The sequence below is a fragment of the Bufo gargarizans genome, chromosome 8 (assembly GCF_014858855.1).
Source record: "Bufo gargarizans isolate SCDJY-AF-19 chromosome 8, ASM1485885v1, whole genome shotgun sequence".
In the NCBI taxonomy this organism is placed as follows: Eukaryota; Metazoa; Chordata; class Amphibia; order Anura; family Bufonidae; genus Bufo; species Bufo gargarizans.
The window spans coordinates 175,776,505-175,792,094 of NC_058087.1; the positions used below are offsets into that span (position 1 = coordinate 175,776,505).

General features: G+C 48.2%; 1 protein-coding gene across 2 annotated transcripts in view; it reads right to left on the reverse strand.

The window, feature by feature from the left end:
- CRAMP1 (cramped chromatin regulator homolog 1) overlaps positions 1-12,992 on the reverse strand; it is a 42,280-nt gene extending 29,288 nt beyond the window's left edge. The window contains exons 1-9 of one of the 2 annotated variants that reach the window (XM_044303785.1): positions 12,895-12,992; positions 11,507-11,826; positions 5,424-5,629; positions 3,836-3,980; positions 3,495-3,578; positions 2,408-2,456; positions 1,752-1,846; positions 675-798; positions 448-529 (exon numbers count right to left, since the gene is read on the reverse strand). In XM_044303785.1, the coding sequence (XP_044159720.1) occupies positions 448-529; positions 675-798; positions 1,752-1,846; positions 2,408-2,456; positions 3,495-3,578; positions 3,836-3,980; positions 5,424-5,629; positions 11,507-11,826; positions 12,895-12,941 (1,152 nt within the window). In that variant the 5' untranslated portion in view covers positions 12,942-12,992. Of the gene's footprint in view, positions 1-447; positions 530-674; positions 799-1,751; positions 1,847-2,407; positions 2,457-3,494; positions 3,579-3,835; positions 3,989-5,423; positions 5,630-11,506; positions 11,827-12,894 lie in introns of those variants that run through there. The other variant, XM_044303784.1, reaches the window with a different exon arrangement.
- Between the last annotated feature and the right edge of the window lie 2,598 nt (positions 12,993-15,590).

Consider the following 15,590-nt stretch of genomic DNA (forward strand, 5'->3'; position numbering starts at 1 on the left):
AATTGATTTGCTGAGAAGCTGGGCCAATCATCGAGCTTGTCAACGACGAAAGGCGGCTTTACACGGGCCGACTCTCAGCTAGATAATTGCTAACAAGCGTTCATAGGAATGCTTCGTAGCGATTATCTGGTGGAGTAAAGGTGCCGCTGATTACCTGATGAACGAGCAAAACGCTTGTTCAGCAGATAATATATGATCATAAGTGCGGTCACGTAATTCGTCGCTTGCCAGCAGCAGATTGTGCCGTCTAAACCGCCTCTGCTCCCGGCAAACAATGATTCTGTATGGGGACGAGCGATGGCATTAGCGGTCACTCTTCTCCATACTGTGGAGGAGATCGCTGCTCCTTCACTGACAAGCAGGCGATTGCCAGGAGGGAACGCTCCCTTCCCGACAATTGTCTGCTCAATTGTCCAGTGTAAAGGGACCTTAATACGGAAAGGATACAACGCGAACTTCCTGCAAAGCCCATTTCTGCTTGAGAAATTCAATAAGACTGGAGACCTTTCTGTGCAACTCCACCATCATCCTGAAAAAAAAAAAAAGTGGAGGAAATTTAAAAGGCTACTCCTCATAAAAAGCTTCTTCACTCTCAAAATTTCCCTTGTAGTCACTGCATATTTTTGGTAGGTAGGAATTACTTCAGGTTGCAATGACAGTTCACTTTTCAATACCTGAGGCGTGGATTCTGCGCCAGGCTTTGCACACGGGCCCAGGCCTGGTTGTTTCGGGGCTGAAGTTCTATGGGTACTTTTAGAGGCAGTCTCACCGGTTTCTGATCCTCCTCATCGCTCAGACCTAGACATGAATACAGAAAAAAAAAATATATATATATATATATATATATATATATATATATATATATATGATATATATGATATATATATATATATGATATATATATATATATATATATATATATATATATATATATATATATATATATATATATATATATATATATATATACCACTTTACCTGCCAAGGACACAACTAGAATATGAGAGCTGGCCCTTAGATCTTGGTGTTGTGCACCTAAGGGCTCATGCACACGAATGTCTTTTTGGTCCGCATTTGTTGCGGGCCTATTCACTTCAATGGGGCCGCAAAAGATGTAAAAAGCACACCCATGTGTTCTCCACATCCTTATGTCCATTCCGCAACGCCCTGTAAAAAAATAGAACATTTCATATTCCTAACCGTTTTACAGACAATGATAGGACAGTTCTATAGCGGGCGGAATGCACACGGTCGGTATCCGTGTTTTGTGGATCAGCAATTTGTAGACCACAAAACATCCAACAGTCGTGTGTATGAGCCCTAAGGGTATTGTACACATCAGCACTGGTGGATCCCTTTGGAGCCGTCATCTCAAATCCCAGTTTAAAAAAAAAAAAAAAGGCACTGGTGATGTCCATCATATGATTGATTCAGCACTTGTTCTGGTACTAGGAACGGAGTGAACAATGGAAATGATCAGCTGAAGAGAGATGATCTTTTAGACGCAAACATGAATTTTTTTTGTACTTTTTTTTTTATACCACGTTATATGAATAGAAGAAAGTTCAAGGAACGGTGTCTAAACTTACCCTTCGATTCCCCTTCCTTAGACATGACTATTTCAGTTCAGACCAAATTAGTCAGATCACACTGGAAGTAAAGCGATCTAACCCATCAACGCACAACCAGTAACAAATGAGTAAAGTGACAAAACTCCCAGCTATAAATGCACAGAAACAAAACCTACGTACCCGTCTTTCCTTCCGGGTCACAGAGTTTCTTCAGTGCTCTGCACATCGGAGCCTTAATCCGCAGGTTCCGGCCTTTGTAACGCACCGTCGTCGCCCTGTGAAAAGATCAGCAGAGATATTAATATGAACCAGCTTAGTGTTTGCTAAGTGGCTAGACCCCCTGCCGGTCAGACATTTATCCCTTATCCTGTGCCTAGGAGGTAAGTGCTTTTAAGAGTTTACCTAGTTTGCCATCACTAGTAGTGTTAAGCGAACTTGTGTTTTAAGTTCGGCCCATCGAAGAATCGCGTTATGGATTCCACTACCACGGACCAAAACTTGGTCTGTGGTACCGGAATCGATAACCCGAACCCGAACTTTAGACGCCGAACTTAAAACACAAGTTCGCTCAACACTAATCACTAGTAAAGGTCCTTTTCCACGGGCCAATGCACAGGAAAGTAACTGCTCGCCCACTCGTAACTCATCCCTGCTTATAATGATTTTGTGTGATGCGTGAAAGATGCAATCACCCAATAAATGAGCGTTTGCTCGGCAGGTGATCGGCGGCACCATTACACAGAGCAACCATCGGTAACAAGCATTTGTACGATAGCTTGTAGCCGACCCTCAGCCCGTAAAAGTGTGGTCTTTGAACAAACATGACACTCACTCACCCTAACTGGATCAGCTCATTCAGCTTGGCCGCATTCTTATCATCCATACCTGCAATAACAAAAGAAAGAGATAATCAGAGCCGGAATTCATTGGAGTGAGAGGTAACAAGGCCATATGTACTAAAGACACCCAACCACATTAAAATATTGGAGGCGGGACACGCCGACCAACTAACAAGTATGGGGGGGGGGGGGGGCCTCCGCACAGACGATGCTGGGGAAGGAAGGATTAAGTCAAGTTCAACACCCGATCCTTTTGTTCTGGCAGGAGAGGTATTTGCCAGTGGCTTTTTCCTTTTTTGACACTTAAAACACATGCATGCTTGGCTAAACCAAGCCTGTATGTGTACGGGGGAGAAGAGAGGACCAGCAGCTATTGAAAGCGTATGGGCACCTTCAGACCCAGCATTAAAGGGGTTGTCTTATCTTCGACACTGGTGCCATATCTCTAGGATATGTCATCAATGTCAGATATGGGCAGGTCTCACCTGTGGAACCTGCACCCATCTCCAGAACGCGACCTCCGAAGTGCGCAGGGAGCAGCTGCACAGGGAGTGTCCTGCCCTCCATTTCTATGGGGCTGCAGGAAATAGCCGAGCTCTGGCTTGGTTATGTCCAGCAGTCGCAGAGAAGTGAATGGAGCAGCGGCTGTGCGTGCGTGTTGCGCTCTCCATTTCATTTCTATGGGACTATCTGAAAACAGCCAACAGGTATTTTTGTAACGCCCACAGAAATGATTTGAGAGCACGCCGCACACGCATGGGGCCAAAAGCATTAGGATCCCTTTAAGTCAGGGACGCTCAACCTGCGGCCCTCCAGCTGTTCTAATACTCCAACTCCCACGATGCCCTTCTGTAGGATGATAGCTGTAGGCTGTCAGGGAATGATGGGAGTTGTAGTTTTGCAACAGCTGGAGGGCCTGCAGGTTGAGCATGCCTGCTTTAAGCCAACAGATTTGGCAAATTTGCTTTGCCAAATCTACTAGAGAAGGTGGGAACCTAAAGAGGTCCAAGATCAACCATCTACCTGTACAGCAAGCACTTCTGCCGAACATTACTCCCATGACCAAATCCCGCACAAAACTTACAGCCCCCAATCTTCTTCCGCAGTTCTCCATAGCAGATGAGGCCATAAAGCTCCTGCGAGGACTTCTTAAGACCACAAGAAAATACTACAAGAAACAAAAAGAAGAAGAGACCAAGGGGTAAGGATGGCAAAAGGAAGACAGATTTCACGCAGCACTGGATATAGATCCAGTGCAACACGGACAAGGACACACATACATTAAAGGAGATCTCTGGGTCTTCACATTGATGGCCTGTCCTTAGAATAAGCCATCAATTGGCTCCTACGAAACAGCAGGACAAGGAGCACTGCCGCCAATCACACAAGCTTGATGGCGGAGGAAGGGGTGGAGGGAACACTCACCATTATTAAAATCAATGTACTTGGAGATCTTGTGCCATGTTCTGTAGTAGAAGTGCCGCACCTGCTCCTTATTCTTCACCATGCTGGCCGGCTTGGCTTTCTTCTTGTACTTGAGGGCAAAGTTGTTTTGAATGGCTTCAAAGTCCTTCCATGCTAAACACATGACGGGGTGTAAGAAGAGAACAGTTCTTAGGGTCAAGCAGATGGGATTTGGCACACTGAAACGTAATCTAAGCATATGCCATGATGGAGGCCGTATTCGGGTGGCCATTTGTGGTCCAGCTCTGGGTAACGGACGCAGGTCACCTAAGCTGAACTCGCAGCAGCATTACAAGTACAAGACGGTAGACGCACAGTCAGGCTGGAACTCACAGCATCACAGATCACCATGATAGTGAGCGCTGCGGTCAGTCCACACAGCGGCAATCTAATTAAGCCCTAGAGGCCATATTGACCTGAAACGCGCAAGAAAGTGTCTACGTATGTGATGGATTTTATATGGATATTCAATGAAACCTTCTGTTTAGTTTTACTTTTCACTTTTTACTAGAAACTGGATTTTCCTCTTTTTCTTAAATTAAAATGGTATATGGACGCCGTGGGGGAGGGAGGGGGGGGGGGGGGGGTGTCCCTATATAAGCCAGTAAGTATCAGCAGCAACAACTCTAATGGAACCATCCTGTCCAAACATTACATAGAGGGTCATACACAGTATTTGAATGGTTGCCATGTAGGGCTGGTGCTCAATCAGAACATCACAATGCAAAGGGTTCCAGGAGCCCGATCGACTGCGATCAGCTGATGTCCGGGCCGGCTTCACTTCAAAGATGAGACCTCTCGTCTCAGGGCCCATCTATAGAGAAGGGATGGCCGCCAGTTAGCTCAGACTGCACGTCCTCTTCCAATGCAGCCGCGAGTAGGAAATACAAGGAAGAGCCAAGTTTTGCCAACCCCATTGAAGTGAATCTGCAATGGAAACAGACAGGTTGCAGACATAAAACTCTGCACAGCAGGTCCGTTTCCTAGTGGAAGTTTCCACTTCGTGTGTCTGAGATATGTTAAATGGGGTTATCCAGGAATTGATAATGATGACCCACCCTTAGGATAGGTCATCGTTATCACACCGGTCAGGGTCTGAGTCCCGGCACCCCCGCGATCAGCTGTTTCAGGAAGCCGGAGGTCTGGCGAGTACATACGGCTCCTGGCCGTTCACCAAGCACATCGCCGTACGTTTATAACAGCAGTGCTCGGTATGTGCATTGACTTGAGTGGGGCTGAGCTGCAACTAGGCCAAGTGACCGATGTGCGGCGACGTCACGTGTCCTAGGGAGAGGCCACGGCAAAAGCTATGGCTCCTTCCAAACTGATCATGACTTTCTATCCAGAGCATAGGTCATCAATCTAAATTCCTGAATAAAGCGTACATATGGCTGGTACTGCCACAGCATTTCGGGGGGGGGGCGCATCTAAAAGAAACGCCCACTTTTAGACGGAGCAATGTAAACCGTCTGATTACTCGCCAGGTATTTGCAAAGAAACTGACAAATTAAAGGAGCAACAGAATAAACGTTTGTGCTCCAAACGCTACTCGGCCTGCACTCACCTCATAGAGAGCCTCGAAGAAGGTGTTCTTGTCCTCGGTGCTCCACGACTCCCACTGCCGCCGCACCTTCTTCTTGCTGCCCTCATCCTTCTCGGCAGCAGATGGGGCGACGTTACGGCCGGATGCTTTAGTGGTGCTGGGGGCCAATCCGGTGGAGCAGCTTGGTGAGGATGGGGTGGCACTGTCCAGTGCTGAAAGGAGAAGCAAAGGTTATTACAATCGATGCTGTCGGGAAGAACACAATCTGTAGACATGGATTGGTTCCACTCATCGACAGCAAGCAGGAATCTTACAACTGGACAAGAATTTTTTTTTAAAATATGATGATTTTTTTACAACCGCCAAGCTTCATTTTCATACAACAGATAAACTTCCTGTCAACCATATTAAACCAGGCATGAAAGCCTGTAGGGTTGGTCCTGCTTATTAAAACGATACCAGTCTTGTAAAAATCGTTTGTGGCATTCCGGAGATAAAAGACTTATTCCTCAAACAAATGTGGGCTTCGGTGCACCGAGGGGCGGGGCCTAGCTCCTCAGCTTTCCAGTACTGGCCCCGCCCCTCTATGCACTTAAAGGGGGGTTTCCGGTAGGTACAAGTTGTCCCTGATAACTATCAGATCGGTGGGTACTCCTACCCACCGATCATGAGGTCCTCGTACCCCCCTGCAGGCCCCTTGCTGCTCCCCTAAACTGACAGGAGTGGCAGGTTGGACATGTGCGCGGCCGCTTCAAGAACGCTTCCGTTAGGATAATACAACCGACTGCATCCGTTATGAACAGATCCGGTTGTATTAGCTCTAAAATGACATTTTCTTTTGTGTCCGAGAAAACTGATCCGGCACCATTGACTAAGGCCTCATGCACACGACTGTTGTGGCGGTCCGCAAATTGCGGATCCGCAAAATACGGATGGCGTCAGCGTGCAAACAGCTGATATAACTGCCTGCTCTTGTCCGCAAAACGGACAAGAACAGGACAGGTTATATTTTTTTGCGGACCACGGAACGGAGCAACGGATGCGGACAGCACACGGAGTGCTGTCCGCATCTTTTGCGGCCCTGTTGAAAGGAATGGGTCTGCATCAGAACTGCCAAAACGGCGACTCGGATGCGGACCAAAACAACGGTGGGGTGTATGAGGCCTTACGTTGTGTTTCAGACTGGATCAGTCTTGCTCCGCATCCCATGCCGCACTCAAAAAAGATGCTTGCAGCGTTTTTCTGTCCGGCATGGGAACGCAACCAAACGGAACGGAATGCATTCTGGTGCACTCTGTTCCGCACAGATGTGAAAGGAGCCTTACCATAGACTTTAAAGTAATTTTTTTTAACCTAAAAACGCACTTAAAACCGCCAACGAAAACGCTGTGTGTGACGCAGGTCCTAGGTGTACTCAGGGGCAATGACAAACAGCACGAGCTGCCAAGGGCATGTGAATGAAAGGCAACGGGACAGAGCAGGCGACACTAGTCCAACCACGAATCTAACGAACCACGGGGTAATCTGCATCCATCCGTAGGAACAGGACGGACCCATAAAATATATGGAAAGAGGAAAAATCCAGCACTTGGGGGTCGTCGCTTCCTAAAATCATCCTTGATTCGAAATTTATAAAAAAAATAAATAAAAAAAATGCTTTACATTACAAAAGCAATATCCTAACACTGAACTATTGACGCGTTTCGGACTAGACCTAATACTCACTCTACCTATGGGTGGCCGCGCCCTGCTGATTTCGCCTCTCGTTCGCCTAAGGAATTCTGTATAACTATCTGTAAGCAGCAGGGTCCAGCTGCACAACATGGCGAGTTATGACAGTCCAAAGATTTACATGTATGTTAGCAGGAGCCATCCCCACCACAGCACATGAACTAGGATGGCTCTGCACGCCTGCCGTAGGGGAGGACATCTCCCACGTGTGCCATTAACTTGTACCAGAGCGGGGACTGCAGACTGAAGTCAGGGAGTATTTATAGCCTGAAAACTCTACCGTCGTGAGCGCAGACAATCAGCCCCGCAACCACCTCCTCACATCGTGCCGCTCATCACTCATGTGCTGCTGCCGTCACAGCAACTCCTCTAGAATCCCGACCTGACACCCGAAGACAACCTTCAGCAACGCCTTGAGTGAATTAGAGATCGAGGTCTTGCCCGACAAACCCGGAACCGAAACGGAATCATACGTGGATGCGACTTCTGATCACACAGACTTGAGGCATCTGAGGAGGTGACGGTCCAGTCTTGGTCACAACGGTGACCCCCCTGTTCTGAGGTGAGGGTGATCTAGAATGGATGTGGGGATATCCAAAGCCCTGATCAGCTCCACCAACGGATATTTCATCTAATGGATCGGTCACCTTGCTCGTTCGGCCAGCAGATATTCCTCCCAACCCCCCATGTATGTACGTTCAGCTGAACATGCATAGGTTCTCAGTGGGGAGAGGGGAGGAGGGACAGATTTGGAATTTTTGGGACCTCAACATTATGTCTGAGGGCCCTTGATGTCCACTAAGATCCTCTCCCATCAGCCGGTGGACTTCTGCTACTGCTCTACAGCTGGGAAGTCCACCGCTATAGGGTAATAAGCTACCAACGGGAACCTCCGGCACCTGAGAACATGCCTAATCCTCCGAAAGTCGCACAAGGCTTGACGCGGAGCAATTTCCAGGCAGGAGCAGAGATCAATCATGGAGGCCTCCATCCTACATCAGAAGCGACTGACATTTTTGTCAGGTCATTAGGTGCTATAATGTCACGCAGGATAAGGCGACTTTCACACTGGCGTTCTGGCTTTCCGTTTGCGAAATCCGTCATGGGCTCTCACACACGGTCCAAAACGGATCAGTTTTGCCCTAACGCATTCTGAATGGAGAAGGATCCGCTCAGTTTACATCTGTTCCGTCTCCATTCCACTTTGGAGACGGACACCAAAACGCTGCTTACAGTCCAAACGGATCCATCCTGGCCCACAATGCAAGTCAATGGAGGACGGATCCGTTTTTAATGACACAATAGAAAACGGATCTGTCCTCCTTTGACTTTCAATGGTGTTCAAGACGGATCCGTTTTGTCTATGTTAAAGATAATACAAACGGATCCGTTCTGAGCGGATGCCGACGGTCGTATTATCTGAACAGATCCGTCCGTGACGGATCCGCACAAAACGAGAGTGTGAAAGTAGGCCTAAAGAAGCATATGGTTTGACATTGTGTCATCACAGGCGGGGTACATTCGTAATCATCTACGCCTACACGTAACCTATTCAGGACTCCACCTAGAAATAAAATCACCTGCACCAACGCGTTTCATTGCTTCTTCCTAATCTACTCCTGAAGATGGTGAAGATGCGCTCATATTCATGGAGACTGGTGGAAAGAGGAAGCGATCAATTCTGACCGATGATCCATGGTTACATCAATGTTCGTTATGATTAACTAAACAGTGCATGGATGCTGTTTGTAAGGCCTCATGCACATGAACGTATTTTCTTTCCGTGTCCGTTCAGTTTTTTCTTTTGCAGCCCGTATACGGAGCTATTAATTTCAATGGGTCCGCAAAAAAAACGGAAGTTACTCCGTGTGCATTCTGTTTCCGTATGTTCATATTTCTGTTCCGCAAAACAATAGAACATGCCCTCTTATTGTCCGCATTACGGACAAGGATAGTTCTGTTCTATTAGGGGCCAGCTATTCCCTTCTGCAAAATACGGAATGCACACGGACGTCATCTGTATTTTTTGCGGACCGCAAAATAAATACGGTCGTGTGCATGAGGCCTAAACGTAAGGTTAAAGGGATATTCAGAGTGTTTTATACTGATGGCCTATCAGAAACTGGCGCAAATAATGACTGACATACACGGCGGCTTGAGCTGCCCTAGAGATCATTCTGGAGCCGGAGGAGGCAGGTCATTTATGACAAGGCTCCATTCATTTTGTAAAAACATGGCGGCATGCTGCGCTATAAAAAGAGCCGGGCTCCCTGGCGGAAACCCGAAGGGGTCACAGTATAGTCAATGGGGTCCTCCGGGCACCGCTCGTTGCCATCATATGATGGATCGGGCAATGCAGTTGTTTTTTCCCCTCGGAGATATGTGAATAATCTCTTTACCCATTGCTATTTTATTCCTTTTCAAACCAGTTTAGTCAAGTACATTTTTCTTTCATTTTCAGTATTACTTAAAAAAATAAAAAATTTAGTTTTCCACCTTACTAATTGATCAGATGAAATCTAAAATCACATCATATCTCACAGTGTGCATGTTTCATGGAGAAATCATGTGTCCTGCTACAGCAGTGTGGTCATTCTTATGGCTTTTTTTTTTATTTGATTGTTTTAGCCCAATTTTTTACAATAGCACAACGCATGTGAAACATGTGTAACATATGTTCTACCTATAGGTGGCGCTGTGTCCGGGCACTGGATCTTATTAGATGGTGCTCTCCCCTTATAAAACATATGTTCTACCTATAGGTGGCGCTGTGTCCAGGACCCGGGTACTGGCTCTTATCTAATGGTGCTCTCCCCTTACGAAACATATGTTCTACCTATAGGTGGCGCTGTGTCCAGGACCCGGGTACTGGCTCTTATCTAATGGTGCTCTCCCCTTACGAAACATATGTTCTACCTATAGGTGGCGCTGTATCCAGGTCTTGATCTTACTAGATGACGCCCTCCCCTTATGAAATGTATGTTCTACCCATAGGTGGCGCTGTCTGGACACTGGCTCTTATGTTTCATAAGGGGAGAGCACCATCTAATAAGAGCCAGTGTCCAGACAGCGCCACCTATGGGTAGAACATACATTTCATAAGGGGAGGGCGTCATCTAGTAAGATCAAGACCTGGATACAGCGCCACCTATAGGTAGAACATATGTTTCATAAGGGGAGAGCACCATCTAATATGTTCTACCTATAGGTGGCGCTGTGTCGGGGACCCGGGCACTGGCTCTTATCTGATGGCGCTCTCCCCTTATGTAACATATGTTCTACCTATAGGTGGCGCTGTGTCTGGGCACTGGCTCTTATCTGATGGCGCTCTCCCCTTATGTAACATATGTTCTACCTATAGGTGGCGCTGTGTCTGGGCACTGGCTCATATCTGATGGCGCTCTCCCATTATGTAACATATGTTCTACCTATAGGTGGCGCTGTGTCTGGGCACTGGCTCATATCTGATGGCGCTCTCCCCTTATAAAACATATGTTCTACCTATAGGTGGCGCTGCGTCTGGGCACTGGCTCTTATATGATGCCGCTCTCCCCTTATGTAATACATGTTCTACCTATAGGTGGCGCTGTGTCGGGGACCCGGGCACTGGCTCTTATCTGATGGCGCTCTCCCATTATGTAACATATGTTCTACCTATAGGTGGCGCTGCGTCTGGGCACTGGCTCTTATATGATGCCGCTCTCCCCTTATGTAATATATGTTCTACCTATAGGTGGCGCTGTGTCGGGGACCCGGGCACTGGCTCTTATCTGATGGCGCTCTCCCCTTATGTAACATATATTCTACCCATAGGTGGCACTTTGTCCGGGTCTTGGCTCTCCCCTTATGTAGGGAATCCTAGTGAGCATGCCTCAGGGACGCACAGTGGGCTGAGACCCCCATGCTCACACTGTGCCCGGCGGTCTGCCTTGCTTGCATGCTTAAGTCGAAGTGGCAACCACCATGGCATCACGCCCTCAGGCAACCACCCATACGGGCACCATGGTGTCATTAAAAACAACATCCAGCTAAATGCCAATGTTCCCCATCTCCAGAAGGACAACATGGAGTCTACAGCTCGCCAACCTCTTGCGTACATTACAGGTATGCGCTCTGCGTAAATAATATTAACTGTAAATAATTTCACCTCCTCTGAGAAAATTAATTGCTTAAAATTTAAAAAATAAAATTTTACAAAAATTTAAAAAACCCTTGCACTTGCTAAGTGCCAAAATGATATCAATACCGTAAGTCCCAATTGCTGCAAAACCCCCTATACTGAAAAAAGGTAATGGACGATGATCTGGGCGTCCCCCAAATTGTCATTGAGGGTGGCGCAGTCAATTTCGCAGGTATACCTTTGCTCTTGGCGCTGGGGGCCCGTCCATTGCTGCCCGAATCCTTCCTCTGCCTCTTGCTGTGCGGTCGGACGCTGGACCTCAGGAAATGGTGCTGATCCTGTTGGACTTTGGAAGGCTGTCCGGGGGCGGCGGACTCCGGAGCGTCCTTATTGGGGGTCTCCGAGAGCAGCAGATCACTGTCTGCCTTGGTCTTCTCTTCCGCCTCTCCTGCCGCCACAGCTGCCGCGGCGGCTTCTTCCTCCTCCTGCTCCTCTTCAGTCTCCGGCGCCCGTTTGGTCGGCTTCCTTTCCTCTCCGCTCTTCAACTTCACCGTCATCCTAAAAAAAGAGAAAAAAAAATAATAAAAATTGATTTTTACATATAAAAAAAATATAAAAAACAAACATTTTGAAACGTTAGGAACAGGGGGGGGAGATCATAACGTGGGAAACCTATCCCCTTAAAATCAGCCCCCGAGGGAAAAAATAAAAATAACAAATGATAAACCCTATAGAATATATATATTGTATAGAAGCCATACCTTCTGGAAACAATAGGGTTAAAAATCCACAACTGTTAAAATTCACTTTTTAAAATAATATATATTTTTTCCCCCCTAAGAAAAATATAAAAAAAAATCCTTCGCTTGCTCGTTTCGGGTGAAAACCCGTTGACCACAAAAATCTTGTGTTGCTGCGACACTGCACCGTGCGCTCCCTCTCGCAAAATTATCGCCGGTTGGAAATTTGCCTTTTTTTAATTAAATTTTTTATTTATTATTTTTTAAGTCGGACGCGAATCGTCTCCAACGGTTTTCCGATGGCGATATCCCCCCCCCAATACAAGGCGATCGCTGGTGGCTCTGAGGGCTCATGGCTGCCTGTGTATTACCCATGCCCATGTGGGTTCAGTCCCTTCTAGAAAAATTTTAATTTAAAAAATAAAATAAAAGGGGTGGGGGGGTGCATTAACTCTTTCCTTCCCACAGGGTACAGCTTAAAGCCCCCCAAATATTCCAGGCTAAGAAATAAGTTGGGGGGAAAGAGACAGACAGAGAGAGAGAGAGAGAGAGATCCTGAACAACATGGCCGCCATTGTTAGTGACAAATCCTCTTGCACTGTCCCGACTGCACAGCCCGGGCTGGATGCCCCTCTGCACTGGGGAAGGGGCCCCTGTACGCCGGCTGCGGGGCCCCTGGGGTGCCAGGCTGAGGGCCCCGGGCTCCTGCAGGCAGCGGCAGAGCAGAGAGGTCGGGGTCGGTTTTGTTGTTGAGCAGAACCCGACATGATGAGGAGCCGCCGCCGCCGCCGCGCTCCTACAGCGCCTCCTAAAAGTGCTCCGGGGCGGCCGAGCCCTGCCGAGCCCGCTGCCCCCGGCTCCCCCGGGGGGTCGCCCTCCTCCTCACCCTGGCTCCGGGACGGTCGGAGGCTCGGTCGGGCCGGGGTCGCTCATGTTGCGGGCGGCCGTGCGCTCTGCTCTCCTGCGCCTCAGTCTCTTCTTCTCTCTGCCTTTTGGGGCTGGAGATTCCAAAGCAAAAAGAGGCTGCAGCCAGGCGCGGAGGTGGGGGGACCCTTCCTTCAACACCCCGAAACTCCCGATCGCCGCGTCGGACCGACTCGGGACCGGGGGCAAACGAGAGCCAAGGGTCTCCCCTTTCAGATGCACCCCTAACACCCCCTCTGGGGCTTAGGGAATTTAAACGGGGCGCTGCCAAAACTGAGGGGTCAACCTTCACTGGGCGTTGTTGGAGCTGCACTTTGCTTTGCTACGTCATCGGCTGGGGCAGCGTTTGAAATGTAATTTTTTTATTTTTATTTTTGCAAAACTAATCAACCCCCTCCCTACCTTAAAAAAAAAAAAATATTAAATCACAACATCATTCCCCCCACAAACATAGAAAGTGGATGAGCAAAGCAATAAAAACAGGTTTAGAAGCATTTGGGGTTCAAGATGGATGCAGCAAAACCTAGAGGGGGGTCCAGGGCTTCAACCTTTTAATATCCAACTTATTAGTAAACAATACATAAGTGATAATAATAATACTACATGACAGGGAGATGCTGAGAGTTGTGGTTCCCCCCTCTCCTCCTCACTGATGCAAGGTTTGCTACAGATATTATGCCCTGACCTGGATGGAAGGAGATACATTGTTATGATGAGTTGACACATTGTATCAAGACCGTTTGATGACGTCACTGCACTGCCAGGCCATTGGACAACCATGCCATGAAGATGCCAACCTGCCAGGTGACCATGTGGGCAGCAGATACATAGTATATTACATATATAAAACATGCAAATATAGGGGGCAACAGCTGCTCTCTGTTATCAGCCCCCCAAACCTGTTTCCAAACCCAGAATGTAGAGTGATCCAAACTGCATTTAGTGCCTGATGGGGGTGATAGTTGGGATCACAATAACAAGGTATCTGCTGTCACAGTGACTGTCACATGCAACCAGAAACATCCTGACAGGTGACCCTCAGGGCTGCTGTTCACACTTGGCACCAGCACAGCTGTATCAATAGTGGGGTTAGAGCTTCATTCAATGGCTGCTGCCAAGTACTACAACTCCCAGCATGGGGGATCCATACATTAAGGCAGTGAGCTGCAGCCATGCACTACAACACCCAGCATGTGGGATCCATTCATTAAAGCAGTAGGCTGCAGCCAAGTACTACAACTCCAAGCACGGAGGATCCATTCCTTAAGGCAGGGGGCTGCAGACAGTACTACAACTCCCAGCATGGAGGGGGCTTTCATTCATCAATGCATGTGGACTGCAGCCAAGTACTACGACTCCCAGCATGCTATACATGTATTGCACAAAGACTAGCAGACCAATAGGAAGATCACAAGGGCGACATGAAGGCTTTGCAGAGTCATAAACAAGTGTCTGCTGGGCGTTGTAGTAACCCAGCCACCCCATGATCCCCGACCAGACTGAGGACTAAAAGGTTAAACTTACCTGATACATGAAGAAGGATGGAAGGGCCTGATCCGGCTTGCTGTCTCCTCCACAACCAAAAACAAGCCCAGGCCCTGGAACCTGGATGCGACAATAGCAGCGAATAAATCCCAAGCTATCCCAGAAGGCAAGCAGCTGCCAGGGAAGGCAATGCCATCCACGGGACCTGACCCACAGCTCCTTTGGGTCCCGGTGCCGACCTTCCTCTCCCAAGCTCGCGTCCGCATCTGACAACAACCCGCGCCAAGCCAGCCTGCCAAAACACGACACGCCCCTCGCAACCCAAACAAACGCTCCCATTGGTCTCCTACTCCTGGAAAGGAGGGGCTTGGAGCCGCCTAACCAATCGCAACCCGCAACGCCGAGCGGCGCTGGGAGTCATGGGCATAGAAGGCAGAGTTGAATGATGTCAGTGGCGAGAGGAAGAGCTTTTCGATTGGCTGGCCCGTTTTAACTAATAGGATAAGGCCTTTTAAATATGTAAAATAGTAGCCTGCCCTACCTGTAACGCTTCATGCTATTGGCGCGGGGGGATTTGATTGACGCGGTGGGCGTGCCGGAACGGTTTTGTCATATACTGCCTAGTAGGGGGTCTCTTGGGGCACTACAAGTTCCAGCAGTTTTATAAGGATCCTGCTGGTGATTGTCGTGATACAGCCCCACTGGGCCTGCCTATATTCACTCTCTGATGTGCTATTAGTTACAGCCATTGGTTGTTACAGCGGTCACTAAAATGTCATAGGGTGTGGCGGCATGGCAACAGGGCAGGCCAGATAAACGGCAGCTGGAGATCACAGCATAATGATCGCCAATGTAACTCCCATGGGCAGGAAGGGGTTAAAGGGGTTTTCCATTAGAAGAATATTGGTGACCTATCCTCAGGAAGATATGGGGGGGGGGCCTGACTCTGATTGGCGGTTTGTTGCTCTGGTGAACGCCCGAACTCCTCGCAGCGCCGTCCATTGTATAGTGGCAGTGCTTGGTATCGCAGCTCAGATTCATTTGCTGGAACGGGACTGAGCCGCGCCTAGGTCATGTGACCGCTCAATACCGTAAAAGAACTGATCAGGCATATCCCCATGCATTCTGAATGGAGAGTAATCCGTTCAGGATGCATCAGGATGTCTTCAGTTT